At 38.8% G+C, this 18,758-nt stretch overlaps 1 protein-coding gene across 1 annotated transcript in view; it reads left to right on the forward strand.

Annotated features, from left to right (window-relative positions):
• The window catches only part of LOC148366663 (neural-cadherin), a 345,561-nt gene that overhangs the window by 63,590 nt on the left and 263,213 nt on the right, over positions 1-18,758 (forward strand). Inside the window, exons 2-4 of the mRNA XM_088333456.1 lie at positions 3,069-3,266; positions 11,615-11,840; positions 17,694-17,898. Coding sequence (XP_088189582.1) covers positions 3,069-3,266; positions 11,615-11,840; positions 17,694-17,898 — 629 coding nt within the window. The remainder of the gene's footprint in view (positions 1-3,068; positions 3,267-11,614; positions 11,841-17,693; positions 17,899-18,758) is intronic.

An 18,758-nucleotide genomic window follows, 5' to 3' on the forward strand; every position in this document is an offset into this window, starting at 1 on the left:
GTCTTTTAACCTCTTTTTCTCTAACTTTCTTTTTTCCTTTTCTTTCTTTTCTCTTTCTCTCTTCATATCCATCGCACTTTCTTTTTTCTTTTCTCTCCTTCTGTCTTTCTATTTCTATTAGGATTTCTTTCTTCCTCTCCCTTTCTTTTCCCCTTTCTCCCGACTTTTTGTTCCTCACGCTCTCTCCCTTTTTTTCTTTCTTTTTCCCGCCCTCTCTCCTTTTGCCTCCCTCTTTTTCTTATTTCTTTATCTCTCTTTTTCTTTCTCTTTAATCTACTCGTCCGGCCCCCGACAGAGTGTTTGTTTTATCTTGTGGCCCCCGAGTTAAAAGGAGTTTGACACCCCTGGCCTAAAGTGAGTCGGTCTAGCTTTGGCTGTAAAACCAGAAATAAAAAAAATACGATAATTGGTAACAAGTGTTAAAGCGGTGGAGGAAATTTGACCCACTCTTCTTTGCCAAATAGTCTTAAATTTGCCATACTGCATACATGTCGCGCTCCAGGGCTCCACGCCCTTACAAACTGTCGTATTTCTCCTTAGAAAATACAAAATAATCTTACACCATATTTTTCTCTAACGTGTTTATTTATGGAGTTTGACATGTTATATTGTACATGTGTTTCGTTATGTCATATATATTGTTAATGAATATTTTGTTGTGAGACACTGAGTTGCTCGACATGAATGAGCTTTATTATAAAAAAAGTTCAAAAATGAAGTCGCTTGGACGTTCACTGTAGAAGGAAAAAATACATGCAAATAGAATGAAGTAGAATAATACATTTTCTTATTTTCTGCATTCAATTATTGTTGGTAATATACTGATAAAAAGGGATCACCACAAAACTGTCTTTTTTTATTTTCTCTTTTTATACTTCCATTTTTTCTTAACTTCTTGATACAATATCATCATTCGTAATATCATGCATCAAAGCAAGTGAGCCGTTGGAGAGCTGGCTCTCTTAAATGAGTTAAGCCGAAAAAGCCGGTTCTCTAAAAAGAGACGGACTTCCTTTCGCTACACTTCTACCATATGAAATCCGATGTTGAATGATGCATGATGGGAAATCCCCAGGCGGCAGACGCATGCGCACAGTAGCATCAAAGCGCTCTCGCTTCGTTTGCAACGAAAAAAAAACCGATACAGAGATAGAGGCTACCGCGGCGAACTCGTTTGACTCGATTGATTTGCCGTTTGGTGATAGTCGGTGTATACCGGACGGTACCCATCGTTGACAAATTTGCGTTTTTCCGTACGGATTTTATCGTACGTCGTACACGTTTTAAAATACATCATAAACGTATTTTGTACGGCAAAAACGTACAGCTTGACAGGTATGATGTTGGAGTGTCTTTTTAGCGGAAACTGCCCGTATTTCCTACTGTCTTATATTTGAACTGTTTTACAAAAACATGTTTTTCCGTCTTTTTTTAAAAGTGGTTCACTAAAACATGTTACGCGTTTATTTTCGAACTATTTCCGAAAAACGTGTTTTTGTGTCTTTTTCCGAACCATTTCATAAAAACATGTTCCGTCTCATGTCTGAACTGTTTCACACAAAACATGTATTCTGTGTCTTTTTCACAGAAAATATTTTACAAACTTTTGTCCAAAATCGTGTTTTTTTTGTCTTTTGTCCAAACTATTTCCAAAAAACATGTTTCCCTGTCTTTTTTCCAAACTACATCCCGAAAACGTGTTTTCTCGTCTTTTTCAAAACTATTTCACAAAAATATTTTCCCGTCTTTTGTTCAAACTGTTTCACACAATTTTGTTTTTTTGCTCTTTTCTACAATTTCCGAAAAACGTGTTTTCCTGTCAATTTCCGAACTATTTCCGGAAAACGTGTTTTCCTGATATTTTCCTAACTATTTCACCCCCCAAAAAAGTTTCCTGTTTTTTTCTGAACAGTTACACCAGTGTTCTGGTTTGCCCGCGTCCCTGCGTCCTAGACGCATCGTTTTTGCTGAGGACGCATTGTCTCAAATCAACGTGCGTCCCTGGCACGCAACTTTTTGGACACAAAATTGTGATTATTACCCGATTTCTTTTTTTTTTTTTACAAAGATTTGCCGCACTCCAAACTTTTCGTCAGGCAGATCCGCCATTGTTGTTATGGTCTCGCGCTGATCTCGGCAAACGAGATCTTGTTGTTTCGAGATGACGTCATTGTTTTGGTGGTTTTCGAGTGAAAAAACAGTTGGTATTAGGTGCAAATACACAAAAAAATTGGTCATTTCTTCAGTGTCGGTATTAAGTCGAAACAACACAGAAAGTGGTAACGACAGCAATCATTCCGGCACGAAGAAACGGCGGAGAAATTCTTCAGAAGACCGCGGAGGCAAGGAAAACACGTGTGTTGAAGCGAACGATTCGACGAAAGAAAATAAACAAAAGAATACTCCGAGCAAGAAAAGGACTTTTCTGCCAAAATGGACTGAACTATATGAGGAGGAAGATAATGGATTGGACCTTGAGAAGGCATTACAACTATGGCGGGACAGCAAACCACAAAGAATATACGAACTGAAAAATTTGAAGTGATAACTGCTTTGTATTACCAATTAACTGTGATGATTAAAACTGAAAGAAAATATAGATTCAAGTCATTATTTCAGCAATATTATTTTGTATAATGTACAATATTGTTATGAACTGAAAAATCTTGAAGTGATAACTGATTTGTATTACCGATAAACTGTGATGATTAAAACTGAATGAATATATAGATTTTTATTATATATTTGTCGCCGATTTACAATTTCAACCTGGATAAGACTCAATTTTGGGGAGCCCTAGATCTCTGTTGGGACCCATAGATTTTTGAGCATGCCAGTCCCCGGGACCCATCACTTTTCACAGCTCAAATGAACACTGTTACACAAAATCGTGCTTTTTTTCATCTTTTGTCCAAACTCTTTCCGAAAAACGTGTTTTCTCGTCTTTTTCCGAAGTACTTCACAAAAACGTGTTTTTTTTTTTTTCTTCTCTTTTGTCCAAACTGTTTTACCAAAACACGTATTCTGCGTTTTGATCCCGACCGCCGTGTTTTCCCGTCCTTGTCCAGGTCCGGACTGGTACTTGGTCCGCGTGGAGCTGACGGTGACGGACGTGAACGACAACGTTCCCGAATGGCGCATGTCTCCGGCACCGTACCTCGCCGTGGTCGCGCACGACGCCGAGGCCGGCTCCAGCGTCTACCAGCTGGTGGCGCTAGACGGCGACCAAGGGCCCAACGGTGACGTCGAGTACTTCCTCACCGAGGGTACGTTCACATTTTCGATCGGGGGTCGGGTTTGAAATGGGGCCTCTCGGCCCGATTCGAGATCTTCGATTCATATTTTGACCCGGATCTCAGATTTTAATTTAGACTTTTAAGCAATGTTCCCTGTCATTTTCCTTACGGGTCTGAGCGTTCACACAAAGTCAGTGAGCAGCGCTTGAAACAACAGTGAGCAACCATAATCCCAAGTGTGGCAAGATAATTACCGTATTTTCCGCACTATAAGGCGCACCAAAAAGTCTTAATTTTTTCCAAAAGCTGACCATGCGCCTTATATTACAGTGTGCCTTATATATGGCTCAATATTAAATGGCAAGGTCTCTCAACTTACGCAACAGCCGCCGACTCGAATTTCCCCTGAACGTGGAGTAGTCCGCTGTGTATGCTGGGATTTATATACCGGCGTTTCATTGGCTAACCAATGTGTCAATCATTATTTGAATCGATCGCTATTAGCTAAAGTTATTCGGAGCCTCGGATAGGCTAGAGGGCCGAAACAAACCCTGCAATTGGCCGAAAAAGATGTGTCAATCATCCGTTAAATCGATCGCTATTGGCTGAAGTTATTCGGAGCCTCGGATAGGCTAGAGGCCCAAAACAAACCCTGCAATTGGCCGAAAAAGATGTGTCAATCATCCGTTAAATCGATCGCTATTGGCTGAAGTTATTCGGAGCCTCGGATTGGCTAGAGGGCCAAAACAAACCCTGCAATTGGCCGAAAAAGATGTGTCAATCATCCGTTAAATCGATCGCTATTGGCTGAAGTTATTCGGAGCCTCGGATAGGCTAGAGGGCCGAAACAAACCCTGCAATTGGCCGAAAAAGATGTGTCAATCATCAGTTAAATCGATCGTTATTGGCTGAAGTTATTCGGAGCCTCGGATAGGCTAGAGGCCCAAAACAAACCCTGCAATTGGCCGAAAAAGATGTGTCAATCATCAGTTAAATCGATCGTTATTGGCTGAAGTTATTCGGAGCCTCGGATAGGCTAGAGGCCCAAAACAAACCCTGCAATTGGCCGAAAAAGATGTGTCAATCATCAGTTAAATCGATCGTTATTGGCTGAAGTTATTCGGAGCCTCGGATAGGCTAGAGGCCCAAAACAAACCCTGCAATTGGCCGAAAAAGATGTGTCAATCATCCGTTAAATCGATCGCTATTGGCTGAAGTTATTCGGAGCCTCGGATTGGCTAGAGGGCCAAAACAAACCCTGCAATTGGCCGAAAAAGATGACTGAATAGCAAGCTTGCTAAACTATGCCATAAAGAAACATGTTTCATTAGTCTGTATTTGTAAATATTTGACTCTCCTGGATTGACTTCACTCACGGTTGTAAGAAGACCATGATTGCGTATCATTATTGAACGTGAGAACTTAGGTGAGCTATGCGGCTTTCTATTTTGCCGGTATCTTGTTTTAGAACCATCTTGATGTTGCTGTGATGAGTTGAGTGAATTCAACTCAATTCCAAGTGTTTATTGTCATATGCGCAGTAAAGTTGCGAGCGAAAAAGAAAATAGAAACTAAGGAATGGTTGGCATTTCTTGAATCCCAAGACTTTAACTTTCCGAATGATATTTGAAACGATGCATTTGAGTGACATCGTACGGACATCGCATCCGCACGTGTCTACGACACGTATTTGCTTCTTTGCAAGCTTTGGGAATGTCAAGGGGGTAATCAGTTGGACTGAATCATCTGAATGTTTTGTCCACGTTCCCATTATAGGACCAAAAACCATTTTTTGGGGGTGCGCCCTATAACCCGGTGCGCCCTATAGTGTGGGAAATACGGTACTTTTTTTTCCTACTATTCTTTCTTTTCTTTTTTCTGTTTTTTTTTCTAAATTTTTCCTTCTTTTTCCTCTTCCTTTTGTTTCTTTTTTCTCTCAGCTTTTCACTACTTTTTCATTTTGGTATTTTTTTCTTTTTTGTTCTATTCCCCCCTTCCTTTAAATCATTTTGTCCATAATTTTACATACTATTTGGTCATGTTGGGATTAAAGAAACAAAAACAACCCGAAGAGCCGTTTAGGACCCCAAAGAGCCGGTTCCTTTTAGTGAGCCGAGCCGAAGAAGCCGGTTCCCCGACAAACTCTACTAACTTTACTCAAATTCGTTCTCCTTCGACTCGACTTCAAAATACCGCATTTAGGACACAACGTCGGGGGAAGCCGTGTATTTTGACCTTCATGCACTGTAACTTTGACTTAAGTCGCTTTTTAATTAGTCATTTTGAGCCCTGATTTTTGTGCGCCGGCTAGATTTTCTTCTTAGAGGGAGCACTTCTTTTAAGTCTGAATTAAGGTTACAAATTGGACCTTTGAGTCAAAGGTAAGGTTTTAAATTAGACTATTAAGTCTGAACATAAGTTCTGTATTATACCTTTGAGTCAGAGTGATATTTATAAATGGTTTTAGCCAAGGTTAAGATTTTAAACTAGACTGAATTAAGGTTTTAATTAGACTTTTGAGTCAGAGGTGAGGTTTTAAATTGGACTTTTAAGGCTGAACTTAAGTTCTTTATTAGATCTTTGAGTCAAAGTCATGGTTTTAATTGTTTTAGCCAAAGTTAAGGTTTTATATTTATATGGAAAAGGGCTTAAATGAGACTTTTCAGCTAGGGTTAGGGTTTCAAATTAGACCTTTGATTCAGAGTGAAGGTTTTAAATTGGACTTTTAATGCTGAACTTAAGTTCTTTATTAGATCTTTGAGTCAAAGTCATGGTTTTAATTGTTTTAGCCGAAGTTAAGGTTTTATATTTATTTGGAAAAAGGGTTAAATGAAACCTTTGAGTTAAGGTTTTAAATTAGACCCTTAAGTCTGAACATAAGTTCTGTATTATACCTTTGAGTCAGAGTGATATTTTTAAATGGTTTTAGCCAAGGTTAAGGTTTTATATTTATATGGAAAAAGGCTTAAATGAGACCTTTGAGTTAGGGTTTCAAATTAGACCTTTGATTCAGAGTGAAGGTTTTAAATTGGACTTTTAAGGCTGAACTTAAGTTCTTTATTAGATCTTTGAGTCAAAGTCATGGTTTTAATTGTTTTAGCCGAAGTTAAGGTTTTATATTTTTATGGAAAAAGGGTTAAATGAAATCTTTGAGTTAAGGTTTTAAATTAGACTATTAAGTCTGAACATAAGTTCTGTATTATACCTTTGAGTCGGAGTGATATTTTTAAATGGTTTTAGCCAAGGTTAAGGTTTTAAACTAGACTGAATTAAGGTTTCAATTAGACCTTTGAGTCAGAGGTGAGGTTTTAAATTGGACTGAACTTTTAAGTTCTTTGAGTCAAAGTAATAGTTTTAATTGTTTTAGCCAAAGTTAAGGTTTTATATTTTTATGGAAAAGGGCTTAAATGAGACCTTTGAGCTAGGGTTGGGGTTTCAAATTAGACCTTTGATTCAGAGTTCAGGTTTCAAATTACACTATTAAGTACAAACATACCTTCTGTATTATACCTTTGAGCCTTGATAGCGTTTTCAATGGTTTTAGCCAAAGTTAAGGTTTTAAACTAGACTGAATTAAGGTTTGAATGAGACCTTTGAGCTGGAGTTAAGGTTTTAAAATACACTTTTATTTCTAAATTCTTTATTAGACCTATAAGTTAGATAGTGGTTTACATGGTTTAGTCAGAGTTAAGGTCTTAATTAAGACCCTTGAGCTTGAATTAAGGTTTTGAAATCAGGCCTCGGGTAAGGTTTCAACTTTAGTGATGGCTTTAAATCTCCTTTAATTCTTAAGTGAAACAGTTCCACTTTCATTAACTCTTCAGGCTAAAGCTTTAAAACTCATTTAACTCTTAAAGTGTCAAAGCCATGTTAACTTGAGTAAAAGTGTTATAGCTAAGTTAACCTTAAACATGAACACTCATTTTACTCTCAAGTTAAAGATTTAAATTTAATTTCATTCTTAAGTTAAACCTTGAATAACTCTTGGGATTGAAGCTATAATGGCCATTTCAAAATGTACTCATCACAGAAACATCACCATCAGTCAGAAACAAGATACCCCAAACATAAAAAAAATCTACCTAAAAGTATTTCTGCTTTGTTAGATGTTCCTTTTTGTAATCCTTTAACGTCACCACATAATTTTTTGTTTGAAAAAAAAAAAAGTTTTGTAAAATTATTCCTTTAACCTCTGCTCTTTTGATTGACGCCACTCTCGGCCAATGACAGGTTTTTTTTTTCACGGTCCACGGGCCGCATTAGCCTATAAGGCCCTATATTGATAAATCCAGCATTGTCACTTTTCACTTCAGATATCTCGAGCCAGTAGTAACTGATTCGAATGATAATTGACACTTTGGTCAGCCAATGAAATTCCCAACAATTATGGATTGGCTTCTGGAAAGATTGGCCAACATTTTAGACATTATGAAAGAGTTGTAAATGTTTGACTTAAGTAAATGCTTATCTGCAAAGGTTTTAGTGTTGTAAACTGGTCGTCACTAAATGGCCACTTTTGGAAATGCCTAAACCTACCCCTTAGAAAAGTGTGTAAAATACAATGATTAGTTTTTTAGATGGTCATTGAATTTGATAAGCTTCAAGCTATGATGTCACTTGCTTTTCAGCTAAGATGAGAACAAAAACCTTTATGATCTGTGTGTTTCAACACTGATTGCTCGGTGATAGTAGCACTTGCAGTCATTATTTCAGTTTGGTAAGATACTTGAGACCAAAGACCAAAACTGTCCAGGTCCTTGAAACGGTTCAAGGACAGCATTCCATTTCCATTGGCTAGGTCTTAGATGAAAGAGTTAACTGAAATTTTCATGTTCTGTCGTCGGTTTAATTCCAGAAAATCTGGAAGCAGGTTTGAGAATTTTGTGACGCGGTCCTAAGTCGAGGGTCTGTAGTGTGTGGTGAGTTTTTTACACACTGTCCCTTTAGTCAGTTCATTCAGTGTACAGTTCATACAAAAAACAAAGGCCTACAAGTCTGTTGTTTTTCTTCTGAAGAAGATGTTTTGACTTTCGAATTCAAGCCGTATCACTCTCGCCGCAACTAACCCCCCAACCCAAAACTACCCCCCCTGCCCAGTTCCGAGCAGAATGCGAAAAGAGTTTTTGTTGACGAGCCGTCGCGTCTCATCCATCAAGCTGCCGCCGCCATCTTGTCACGCACGATCGCCGTTTTTCCTATTCCGAAATTATTTCGGTGGGCGGCTTTGACTTTCAAGTGATGGGGAGGCTGGGGGGGGGCAGTCTGGATGTTTTCACAAAGAAGATTTTCCAGTCCGAACGAGGAAAAAGACCGAATTGCGTCTGGAGGGACACAGTCTGGAACAAGATTCCTGAAAACTAGAAAACCGGGATAATTTAAACCCAAAAGTGCTGTGAAATTCTACTAATTACCTGCAAATATGGTCCGGTTACATTTACCAGAGTCCGGTGAATCCAACCGTGTGAAACATTTACTAAGAACCGGAAAAAAAAAAAAAAAAAATCTGCCTAAAAGTATCTCTGCATCATTTGATGATCATTGTTGTAATCATCATTTTTTTGGGCTCCATAATTCCCCTTTAAAAATAAACAGACTGGTCGGAAATTTACGATATACCGTAAATTCCGGACTATAGAGCGCACCTGATTATAAGCCGCACCCACCACATTTTAGGAAGAAAACCGAATTTGTACTTACACAAGCCGCACCTGTATATAAGCCGCATGCGCTCACATTGAAAAATGTAACACAAACACAAAATTAACCCTATCCCGACTTTAAGTCCCGCCATTGAAACTGAATGTCCTTCGTTAAAGTACAGTCTAAAAATCACAGCCAGCAAATTGAACGGAAAATGATACCGGTACTTAACGTTTGATGCAGACCTGCAGAGTCCAGGTCCCGTTGAAAGTAATCCAAGGAAAAAAGGTTAAAGTTCCAAAGGTAAAGGTAGGAAAAATATATATCCACTATTGTCCGCCGCGTCCACAAACACGTCTCACCTTTACCCCACTTCCCGTCAGCCCCGCGTTTGTTCTGCCCCTTCTTTTTTTATTCGCCTGTGCAAAACATATTAGAATAAATACATTACAAAAATATACAGTTGCAAATACATATTATACATGGTTACACATATTTACAAAGAAAGACGGTACACCGAGAGAGTTTTCAAAGCTTTAATAATAATATATCTTTCATTCCAAACGGTGCCTGTGTTACTCCACTTCCCATCAGCCCGCGTTTGCTCCGCCCCTTCTTTCTCATTCGCCCGTGCAAAACATATCAGAATAAGTTTCTAAAATAAATACAAATAAATACATTACAAAAATATACAGTTGCAAATACACATTATACATGATTACACATATTTATACCGAGAGAGTTTTCAAAGCTTTAATAATAATAATATCACTTTCATCCCAAACCGTGACTGTGACAGGTAGCAACACGCTACTAGCAACACGCTCTCAAAACAGTAAACGGGTCTGTTAAAAAAATATACTGGACTTGCCAAAATTAGGGTGAACCGTCCTCATTTTTCTCCTCAGACCTGACGCCATCAAAGTAGCGACTTATAGTCCGGAATTTACGATATATGGTTAGTAGACTTCCTTTCTATAGTGTTTTTTAAGTCTATGAATACCTACCAAAGCACTTTAGAATGTACTTCACACACACACACACACACACCGATAACAGAATGAGCCATGTAAGGCGCTTGCTAGCACGTTTCGTAATATTACTGTAGTATTGTTTTTAAAGTTTTTTTGTTGTGACTCTCCGTTCAGATTTTTGTAGTATTACTGTAGGCTTTTTAGTGTGTTAGGAATATTTCTTCAGTCATATTCTTTAATACTTTAGTATTTTTGTAGTATAACTGTAGTTGCATTTTAGTAGTGTTTCTGCCGTAATTTTGCTTTAGTAGTATTGCTTTGTATCCGTGTTGAACTATTTCAGTAGTCATATTTTTTTATCGTAGTATTTGCGTGGTATTTTTGTAATATTTCAGTAGAAGTATTTTTGAACTTTTCAATAGTAGTATTTCTGTAGTATTTTTGGTGGTATTTCCATAGTAGTATTTTTGTAGTATGTTATGACTATTTTTGTAATATTCCTGTCATGTTTTTGAAGTATTTCTGGTGTCATAGTTCTGTAGTAGTGATTTTCCCATTATGTTATTAGTGTAGTACTGTTTGTAGTATTCATATAGTATATTTTTCTTTTCAGAATGAAAGCGAAATAAGATATTAGGTCGCTGTTTTTAAGCACTAAATTTTGCTATTTAGCTTCGTAGTAATTTTGTAGTATTTTTGTCGCAGGTACACAAAAAGGACTACAGGGGGAAGTTCCGTTTTTGATTCAAAAGTATTTATTTACTATTTTATTTATTAACATTATATTTTCCCCATTTTCGTTTGCCGGGCCGGATGTAAAAGCCTGACGGGCTGCATGTGGCCCGCGGGCTGTAGTTTGCCTACCCATGGGTTTAACATATTAGGATGCTCTTTGATGTTTCTCGAATTCATAATAAATACAAAAAAATATATATTTATTTTCCAGGGTTGCTTGATTAATGACTGTCAAGGTTTTAAATTAAACTTTTGAGATGGAGTAAATGTCTTCAATTGTTTCTTTTTTAGCCAGAGTTGACGTTTTGAATTTACATCTTAATTAAGGTTTTAAATGAGACCTTTGAGCTGGAGTAAGGTTTTAAATGAGGGTTTTGAGAAAAAGTGAAGGCTTTGAAATTGTTTTTTGGAGCTTGAGTTAAGGTTTTCAATTTGATCTTTAAGCTGGAGTTAAGGGTTTTCATAAGACATTTAAGACAGAATTAAGGTTGTAAATTCAAACTTTGAGCCCCGAGTGAGGTTTGAAGTTATATCTTTGAACTAGAGTTAAGGTTTTCAATGAGGTTTTCGAGAAAAAGTGAAGGCTTTTAAATTGTTTTTTGGAGCTTGAGTTTAGGTTTTCAATTTGATCTTTAAGCTGGAGTTAAGGATTTTGATAAGACATTTAAGCCTGAATTAAGGTTGTAAATTAAACCTTTGAGCCCAGAGTGAGGTTTGAAGTCATATCTTAGAACTAGAGCTAAGGTTTTAAGTTTGAACTTTTTGTCACAGGTAATGTTTTAAAATAGACCTTTGGATCAGAAGTTATGTTTCAAATTAGAACTTTGAGCCAGACGTAAGTTTTTTTCAGTTAAGGTTTTGAATTATACTTTTAAGTCAAAGGTAAGGTTTTCAATTAGACGCAAATCCATGGAAAGAGTTTAAAACTGGATCTCTGAACCTGAAGTTCGTTTTTAAATTATTAGGTCCCTGGCACTCAACGATTGTATTTTTTTTCACTGAGTTTAGAGCCCTATTTTTTTTTTCCAGGCGGTGACGGTCGCTTCGAGGTGGACCCGAAGAGCGGCGAGGTGCGTACGACGGGCCTGCCGCTACAGCGCGACCGCGAATACTTGCTGACGGCGGTAGCGTCCGACCGGCAAGGTGGGCGCGGTCCCCCCGCCGTGGTATCGGTGGTAGCGGGAGCCCGACCCCCGCAGTTCCTCAACGCCTCCTTCTCTGTGGCCGTACCTGAAAACACGCCCGAGAGGCAGCCGTGAGTACGCCCTCAACCGTCAAATCTTCGTGGGGTAGGGTTAAAAATAAAGCTGAATAGAAGTGTGTCTATGTCTTTAAAAAAATAACTCTGATTGAAAGTAGGGTTTTTAATAGGGTTAGGGTTTCAAATCAATGTTTTTGAGTGTTTGTAAGTTCAGATTTCAAACTAGACTAGAATTAAACCTCCCCAAAAAATGAAAATAGGCCGATTCTATGGCTTTAATAAAAAGCATCAGGATTCAAAATAGGGTTTTAAAAATGTTTACGTTGAAAATTAATGTTTATGAATTTCCCGGATTAGTTAGGGTTTCAATCTAGACTAGCTTTAAAAAAAATGTGGAAAGTAGGCCGTGTATTGGGCTTTAAGGAAAGGAATCATGAATGAAAAGAGGTTTTCCTGCAAAGGTTACGGTTTCAAATGAAGGTTTCAAGCCATGGTTAAGATTTCAAACTCGCTTTGACTGAAATTCACAATTGCGAATTAGGGCTTCAAGAATGGACTATGGTCTTAAATTAGGATTTTGAAGAGAGGCTACACTTAATATTTCCAATTAGGGTTTTAAGCTTGGGTTGTTAAGAGTTTTAAAAATGTTTTTTAAGGCAGGATAATATTTACATTGATAGTCACCATTTCAAAATAGGGTTTCTAGTCTGAGTTTTTAGGGTTGAAATTTGCCAAAGAAAGGGAATCATGATTCAAAAGAAGTTTTCCAGCGTTGGTTAGGGCTTGAAATTAAGGTTTCAAGTCATGGTTAAGCTTTCAAACATGCTTTTACTGAAATTCACATTTGCAAATTAGGGTTTCAAGAATGGACTATGGTCTTAAATTAGGGCATTGGAGGGAGGTTAGATTTAAGATTTCCAATTAGGGTTTTAAGCTCGGGTTGTGAAGGCTTTTAAAAATGTTTTTAAGGCAGGTTAAGATTTCTAATGATGGTCACGTTTTCAAAAAAAGGTTTCAAGTCTGGGTTTGTAGGGCTTGAAGTATGTTTTAAAAAGGTTTTATTGGTTTTTAAGATGGGTTAAGCCTTTCAATAATGGTCAGGATTTGAAATTAGGGCTTCGAGATGGCCTCTGTTCTTCCGGCTACTCATGCTAACCAATAGCTTTGCAGGACTTTTGAGTCTGGACGTCGTTTATGAGTTGAAACTTTTCCTCTCTGAGGTTTTATTTGACGGTAGGATTCCGGCGGCGACGCGAAGAGCGGCGCGACACCTACGCCGCAAAAAGTCATTACGGCTTTCGCTCTTGATTTACGCGGCGGCGGCGGACAAAAAGGTTGCCTGGACGCTATTTTATGATGTCTTATTTCCTTGTTTATTGCTGCTCTAGACGCGCACTTACCGGCCAGCGCTCTCCGCATTAGCTCCTGTGCTAGCTTTTTTTTTTTTTTTTCGTCAACTCCGACAAATTCCAATTAACAGCTAGCATTATTTTCATTTGCTCCTGGTCTAGCTAGGTTTCTGAAAAATGCCAATTAACAGCTAGCGTTTTTTTTCCATTAGCTCCTGGGCTGCTTACATTAGCTCCTGGGCTAGCTTTTTTTTTTTTTTTTTTCTTTCGTCAACTCCGATAAATACCAATTAACAGCTAGCATTATTTTCATTTGCTCTTGGTCTAGCTAGGTTTCTGAAAAATGCCAATTAACAGCTAGAATTTCTTTTCCATTAGCTCCCGGGCACCTGATTCTGATAGATGCTAATTAGCAGCTGGTGTTATTTTCGTTAGTTCCTGTGCTAACTGTCTTTATTTTTTTTTTGCTGAATCCGATAGATGCCAATTAACAGCTAGCGTTCTTTCCATTAGCTCCTGAGCTCCTTACATTAGCTCCTGGGCTAGCTTTTTTATTTTTTTCACTGAAACCGATAGATGGCAATTGGCAGCTAGCATTCTTTCCATTAGCGTCTGGGCTGTTCATTTTAGCTCCTGAGCTAGCTAGGCTTTTTTTTTTTTCCCTGATTCTGATAGATGCTAATTAGCATCTGGTGTTATTTTCGTTAGTTCCTGTGCGAACTGTCTTTATTTTTTTTTAGCTGAATCCGATAGATGCCAATTAACAGCTAGCGTTCTTTCCATTAGCTCCTGCGCTAGCTAGGCCTTTTCTTTTGGCTAATACTGATAAATGCTATATCATAGCCTTTGTCATTTTTGTTAGCTCCTGTGCTAGCAATTTGTATTTTTTACCAATTCTAATAAATGCCCAAATAACAGCTAGCATTATTTTCGTTAGCTCCTGTGCTAGCTAAGCTTTTCTCTCTCCCCCACTGATTCTGATATAAGCTGTGTTGTTTTGTTAGCTCCTGGGCGAGCTAGATTTTTTTCCGCCGATTCTGATAAATGCACCATTATCATCTAACGTTCTTTCCATGAGCTCCTTAGCTCTGTACATTAGCTCCTACGCAAGCTAGGCTTTTTTTTTTGACTTTGCGGATTCAGAAAGATGCCAATTAACAGCTTGGTGTTATTTTCGTTAGTTGCTGGGCTAACTGTTTTTTTTATGGTTTTCGCTGAATCCGATAGACGCCAATTAACAGCTAGCGTTCTTTCCATTAGCTGCTGGGCTAGCAAGATTTTATTTATCTACTGCTTCCAAAAGATGCCAATTAACAGCTATTGTTATTTTCGTTAGCTCCTGGGCTAGCTAGGCTTTTTTTCACACTGATTCTGATAATTGCTCAATTAACAGCTCGTATTCCTTCCTCCTGGGCTCTTTAAATTAGTTCCTGCGCTAGCTAGTTTGTACCCCCCCCCAGATTTTGAAAGTTGATGTTGACAGCTAGTAATAATTTCGTTAGCTCATGGAGTACTTTTTTTATAGTATTGATTATGGCGGCGCGCATGGACGCAGCGGCTCACAGCTCTTCAGCTAATTTTCTATTTATTACCATTCTCTTGTCTTCTTTGCTTTCTTTTCTGGACACATGTGTGGCCAATAATACTTATAGTCGGGAGCAGGGTTGGGTAGGGTTACTTTAACTTGAATACTTTCAATTACTTTTGGATGACTCCATTACCAAATAGGCTAATAAAAGACAAAAGAAACTAAATATGAATAAAATGACTCCATTTTGTGCAGGCTTGGGGAGTAACAGAATACATGGAACGGCAAAAATGATGTTGGCAAGCTGTTTGAGTTTATTTTCATTTTGTTTCTTTCGCATTTGATGTTCGTTTTGCCTGAGATCAAAGCCAGAAGAGAAAGCTTACCACGTGTTGTGAGTCATCATTTGATTCCTATTTAGTTTCTTTTGTCTTTTATTAGCATATTTGGTATTGGAGTCAAAAGTCACTGAAAGTAATCAAGTTAAAGTAACCCTACCCAACCCTGTTTATAGTATTGGTGATGGTGGCGCGCATAGATGCAGCGGCTCACAGCTCTTCAGCTAATTTTCCATTTATTACCATTCTCTTGTCTTCTTTGCTTTCTTTTCTGGACACATGCATGGCCAATAATACCTATAGTCGGGAGCAGGGTTGGGTAGGGTTACTTTAACTTGAATACTTTCAATTACTTTTGGATGACTCCAATACCAAATATGCTAATAAAAGACAAAAGAAACTAGATATGAATCAAATGACTACATTTTGTGCAGGCTTGGGGAGTAACGGAATACATGGAACGGCAAAAATGATGTTGGCAAGCTGTTTGAATTTATTTTCATTTTGTTTTTTTCGCATTTGATGTTCGTTTTGCCGGAGATCAAAGCCAGAAGAGAAAGCTTACCACGTGTTGTGAGTCATCATTTTATTCATATTTAGTTTCTTTTGTCTTTTATTAGCATATTTGGTCTTGGAGTCATCCAAAAGTCACTGAAAGTAATCAAGTTAAAGTAACCCTACCCAACCCTGTTTATAGTATCGATGATGGCGGCGCGCATAGACGCAGCGGCTCACAGCTCTTCAGCTAATTTTCTATTTATTACCATTCTCTTGTCCTTTTTGCTTTTTTCTGGACACATGTGTGGCCAATAATACCTATAGTCGGGAGGATCTTATACATTTAGGTCTGTGTCTAAATTTAGACTTTTTGGGCACTTTTTATACCACTTTTGATATCCAGCAAGAAATACAAAGGGTTGCGGGATCTCCGTGGGTGGCCAAGCCACTTACGAAGCGGCGGAGACGGCGTAGGGATCGCAAACAAAAGCGGGGCTGTCGCTCGGGTCACGGTGCTAAGCTAAGGGAGCTACATCGGCGAAACGGCATGAAGATGATGGAATTGTGCCTCATTTCACCAATATTTTTTTAACTCATTCATGAGTGAGTCAATAGAGCCTTTTAAAAGATGGGTGGAAAATGTCCAAAATTCTAAATTGAAATCATTTTAAATTTTGCTGACTTTGCTCAATTTTTTTTTTTCACCGATTCCAAGAGATCAGAGGTGTCAAACTCGCGGCCTGGGGACTAATTGTAACCCCGAAGATGATATTTTCAACTCCCCGCCCTAATATGGAAGTTAAAGGGACTGCGGGTATTATTTTCCCACTAGATGTCGCTCTATTCAAGCCGTGGTTAAGATTTCAAACTCGCTTTGACTGAAATTCACAATTGCAAATTAGGGCTTCGAGAATGGACTATGAGAGGTTAGATTTAACATTTCCAATTACGGTTTTAAGCTCGGGTTGTTAAGGCTTTCAAAAAAAAAAATTAAGGCAGGATAACATTTGCATTGATGGTCACGATTTCAAAATAGGGTTTCCAGTCCGAGTTTTTAGGGCTGGAAATATGCCAAAGAAAAGGAATCATGATTCAAAACGAGTTTTCCAGCATTGGATAGGGTTTGAAATGAGGGTTTCAAGATTTCAAACATGCTAAAACTCGCGACCTGGGGACTAATTGTAACCCCGAAGAAGATATTTTCAACTCCCCGGCCCTAATACGAAAGCTAAAGGGACTGTGGGTATTATTTTCCCACTAGATGTCGCTCTATTCTGTTATGCCACGAAAAAGAGCGCTAAAAGCACAACAGAGGAAAACAAATGACGGACACTTAAAATGACCAAAACGAACTCCTTACTTTTGAGAAAAATAAGAAAAAAAAGAAATAAGACAAAATGTAAAACTCAATAAAAAAGGAAAAAAGATTGAATGAAAAAATGAGAGATTATAGCATTTTTTTATTATTTTTTTTAGTTCCCCTCTTTTCTTTATTTTAATCCTTCTTTTTTTCTTCATTTTCCTTCTTTAGCTTCCTTTCCCCCACTTTTTTTACATTTATAAATCATAGATTTTGCTGACTAGGCCATTTTCCTTTTGACAAATTTATGTATATATATATATATATATATATATATATAAATATATTTTTTTTAATATTTATATAAAATATGTCACGCCACATTTTATTAGAAAGCTCAAATTCTCTGGATTCAAGAAATGAGCATTTCAAAATATACTCGTCTCAGAAAACATCAGTCTGAAACAAAAAGATAACTGAAAAGTATGAAGCCGGTATCACTCCATTATGTTCCCTTGGCCGTCCTCAAACAGGTTGAATGTTTGCAAAAATAGCTGTTTTACATCCAGGACAATCCAGAAAGTCTAGCCGTGTGAAATATTGACTCAAACGAACAATTATGCCGACGGATTTAAAAAGAAAAAAAAAAAAAACGCCTAAAAGCATGTCTGCTTCATTCAATGTTTCTTATTGTAATCCGTCCGTTTCTCTTCAAAACTGTCCTTTCAAAAATAACAGACTTGTAAACTTATTCCCAATATGGTTGTTAGCCTCTGACATTTTGATTAACATTCTTTCTGTTAGCTAAGAGCTATATAAAATATCCTTGTAATATGCCAATCCAAAATTCCGTTTTCGATTGTGCTAACTGGATTTTTTTTTTTTTTTTCGCAGCTTCCTGGTGACGACGGCCATGTCTTTCCAGAATCGTCCGATAAGCTACAGCCTGGTCATCAACCCCAGCGGCCTCTTTTCCATCTCGCCCGACGACGGCAGCGTCAGCCTCAACCGACCGATGGACTACGAGAGCGACCAGCACCGATACTTGCTATTGGTTCGGGCTAGCGAAGACCAGGAAGACATGAGCAGCGCCGCCGAGGTCCGGAATTTAATCGGTTTCTTCGCTTTCGAAACCATCCATCCATCCATCCATTGTCTTCCGCTTATCCGAGGTCGGGTCGCGGGGGCAGCAGCGTTAAAAGGGAAGCCCAGACGTCCCTATCCCCAGCCACTTCCTCCAGCTCATCCGACGGGACCCCGAGGCGTTCCCAAGCCAGCCGAGAGACATAGTCTCTCCAACGTGTCCTGGGCCGCCCCCGGGGCCTCCTGCCGGTGGGACATGCCCGGAACACCTCCCGAGGGAGGCGTCCAGGAGGCATCCTTATTAGATGCCCGAGCCACCTCAACTGGCTCCTCTCAACGCGGAGGAGCAGTGGCTCTACTCCGAGTCCCTCCCAGATGACTGAGCTTCTCACCCTATCTCTAAGGGAGAACCCAGCCACCCTGCGGAGGAAACTCATTTCGGCCGCTTGTATCCGGGATCGAGTTCTTTCGGTCATGACCCAAAGTTCGTGACCATAGGTGAGGGTAGGAACGTAGATCGACCGGTAGATCGAGAGCAAACTCTGATATAAGCTAATTAACAGACTGTGTTGTTTTGTTAGCTCCTGGGCGAGCTAGATTTTTTTCCGCCGATTCTGATAAATGCACCATTATCATCCAACGTTCTTTCCATGAGCTCCTTAGCTCTGTACATTAGCTCCTACGCAAGCTAGGCTTTTTTTTTGACTTAGCGGATTCAGAAAGATGCCAATTAACAGCTTGGTGTTATTTTCGTTAGTTGCTGGGCTAACTGTTTTTTTTTATGGTTTTCGCTGAATCCGAGACGTGCCAGTGGAATTGAGGAGGTCTTCGAAGTACTCCGCCCACCGATTCACAACGTCCCGGGTCGAGGTCAGC

This window comes from Urocampus carinirostris, chromosome 4 (genome assembly GCF_059441175.1).
Source record: "Urocampus carinirostris isolate Australia breed hairy pipefish chromosome 4, RoL_Ucar_1.0, whole genome shotgun sequence".
Lineage (NCBI taxonomy): Eukaryota > Metazoa > Chordata > Actinopteri > Syngnathiformes > Syngnathidae > Urocampus > Urocampus carinirostris.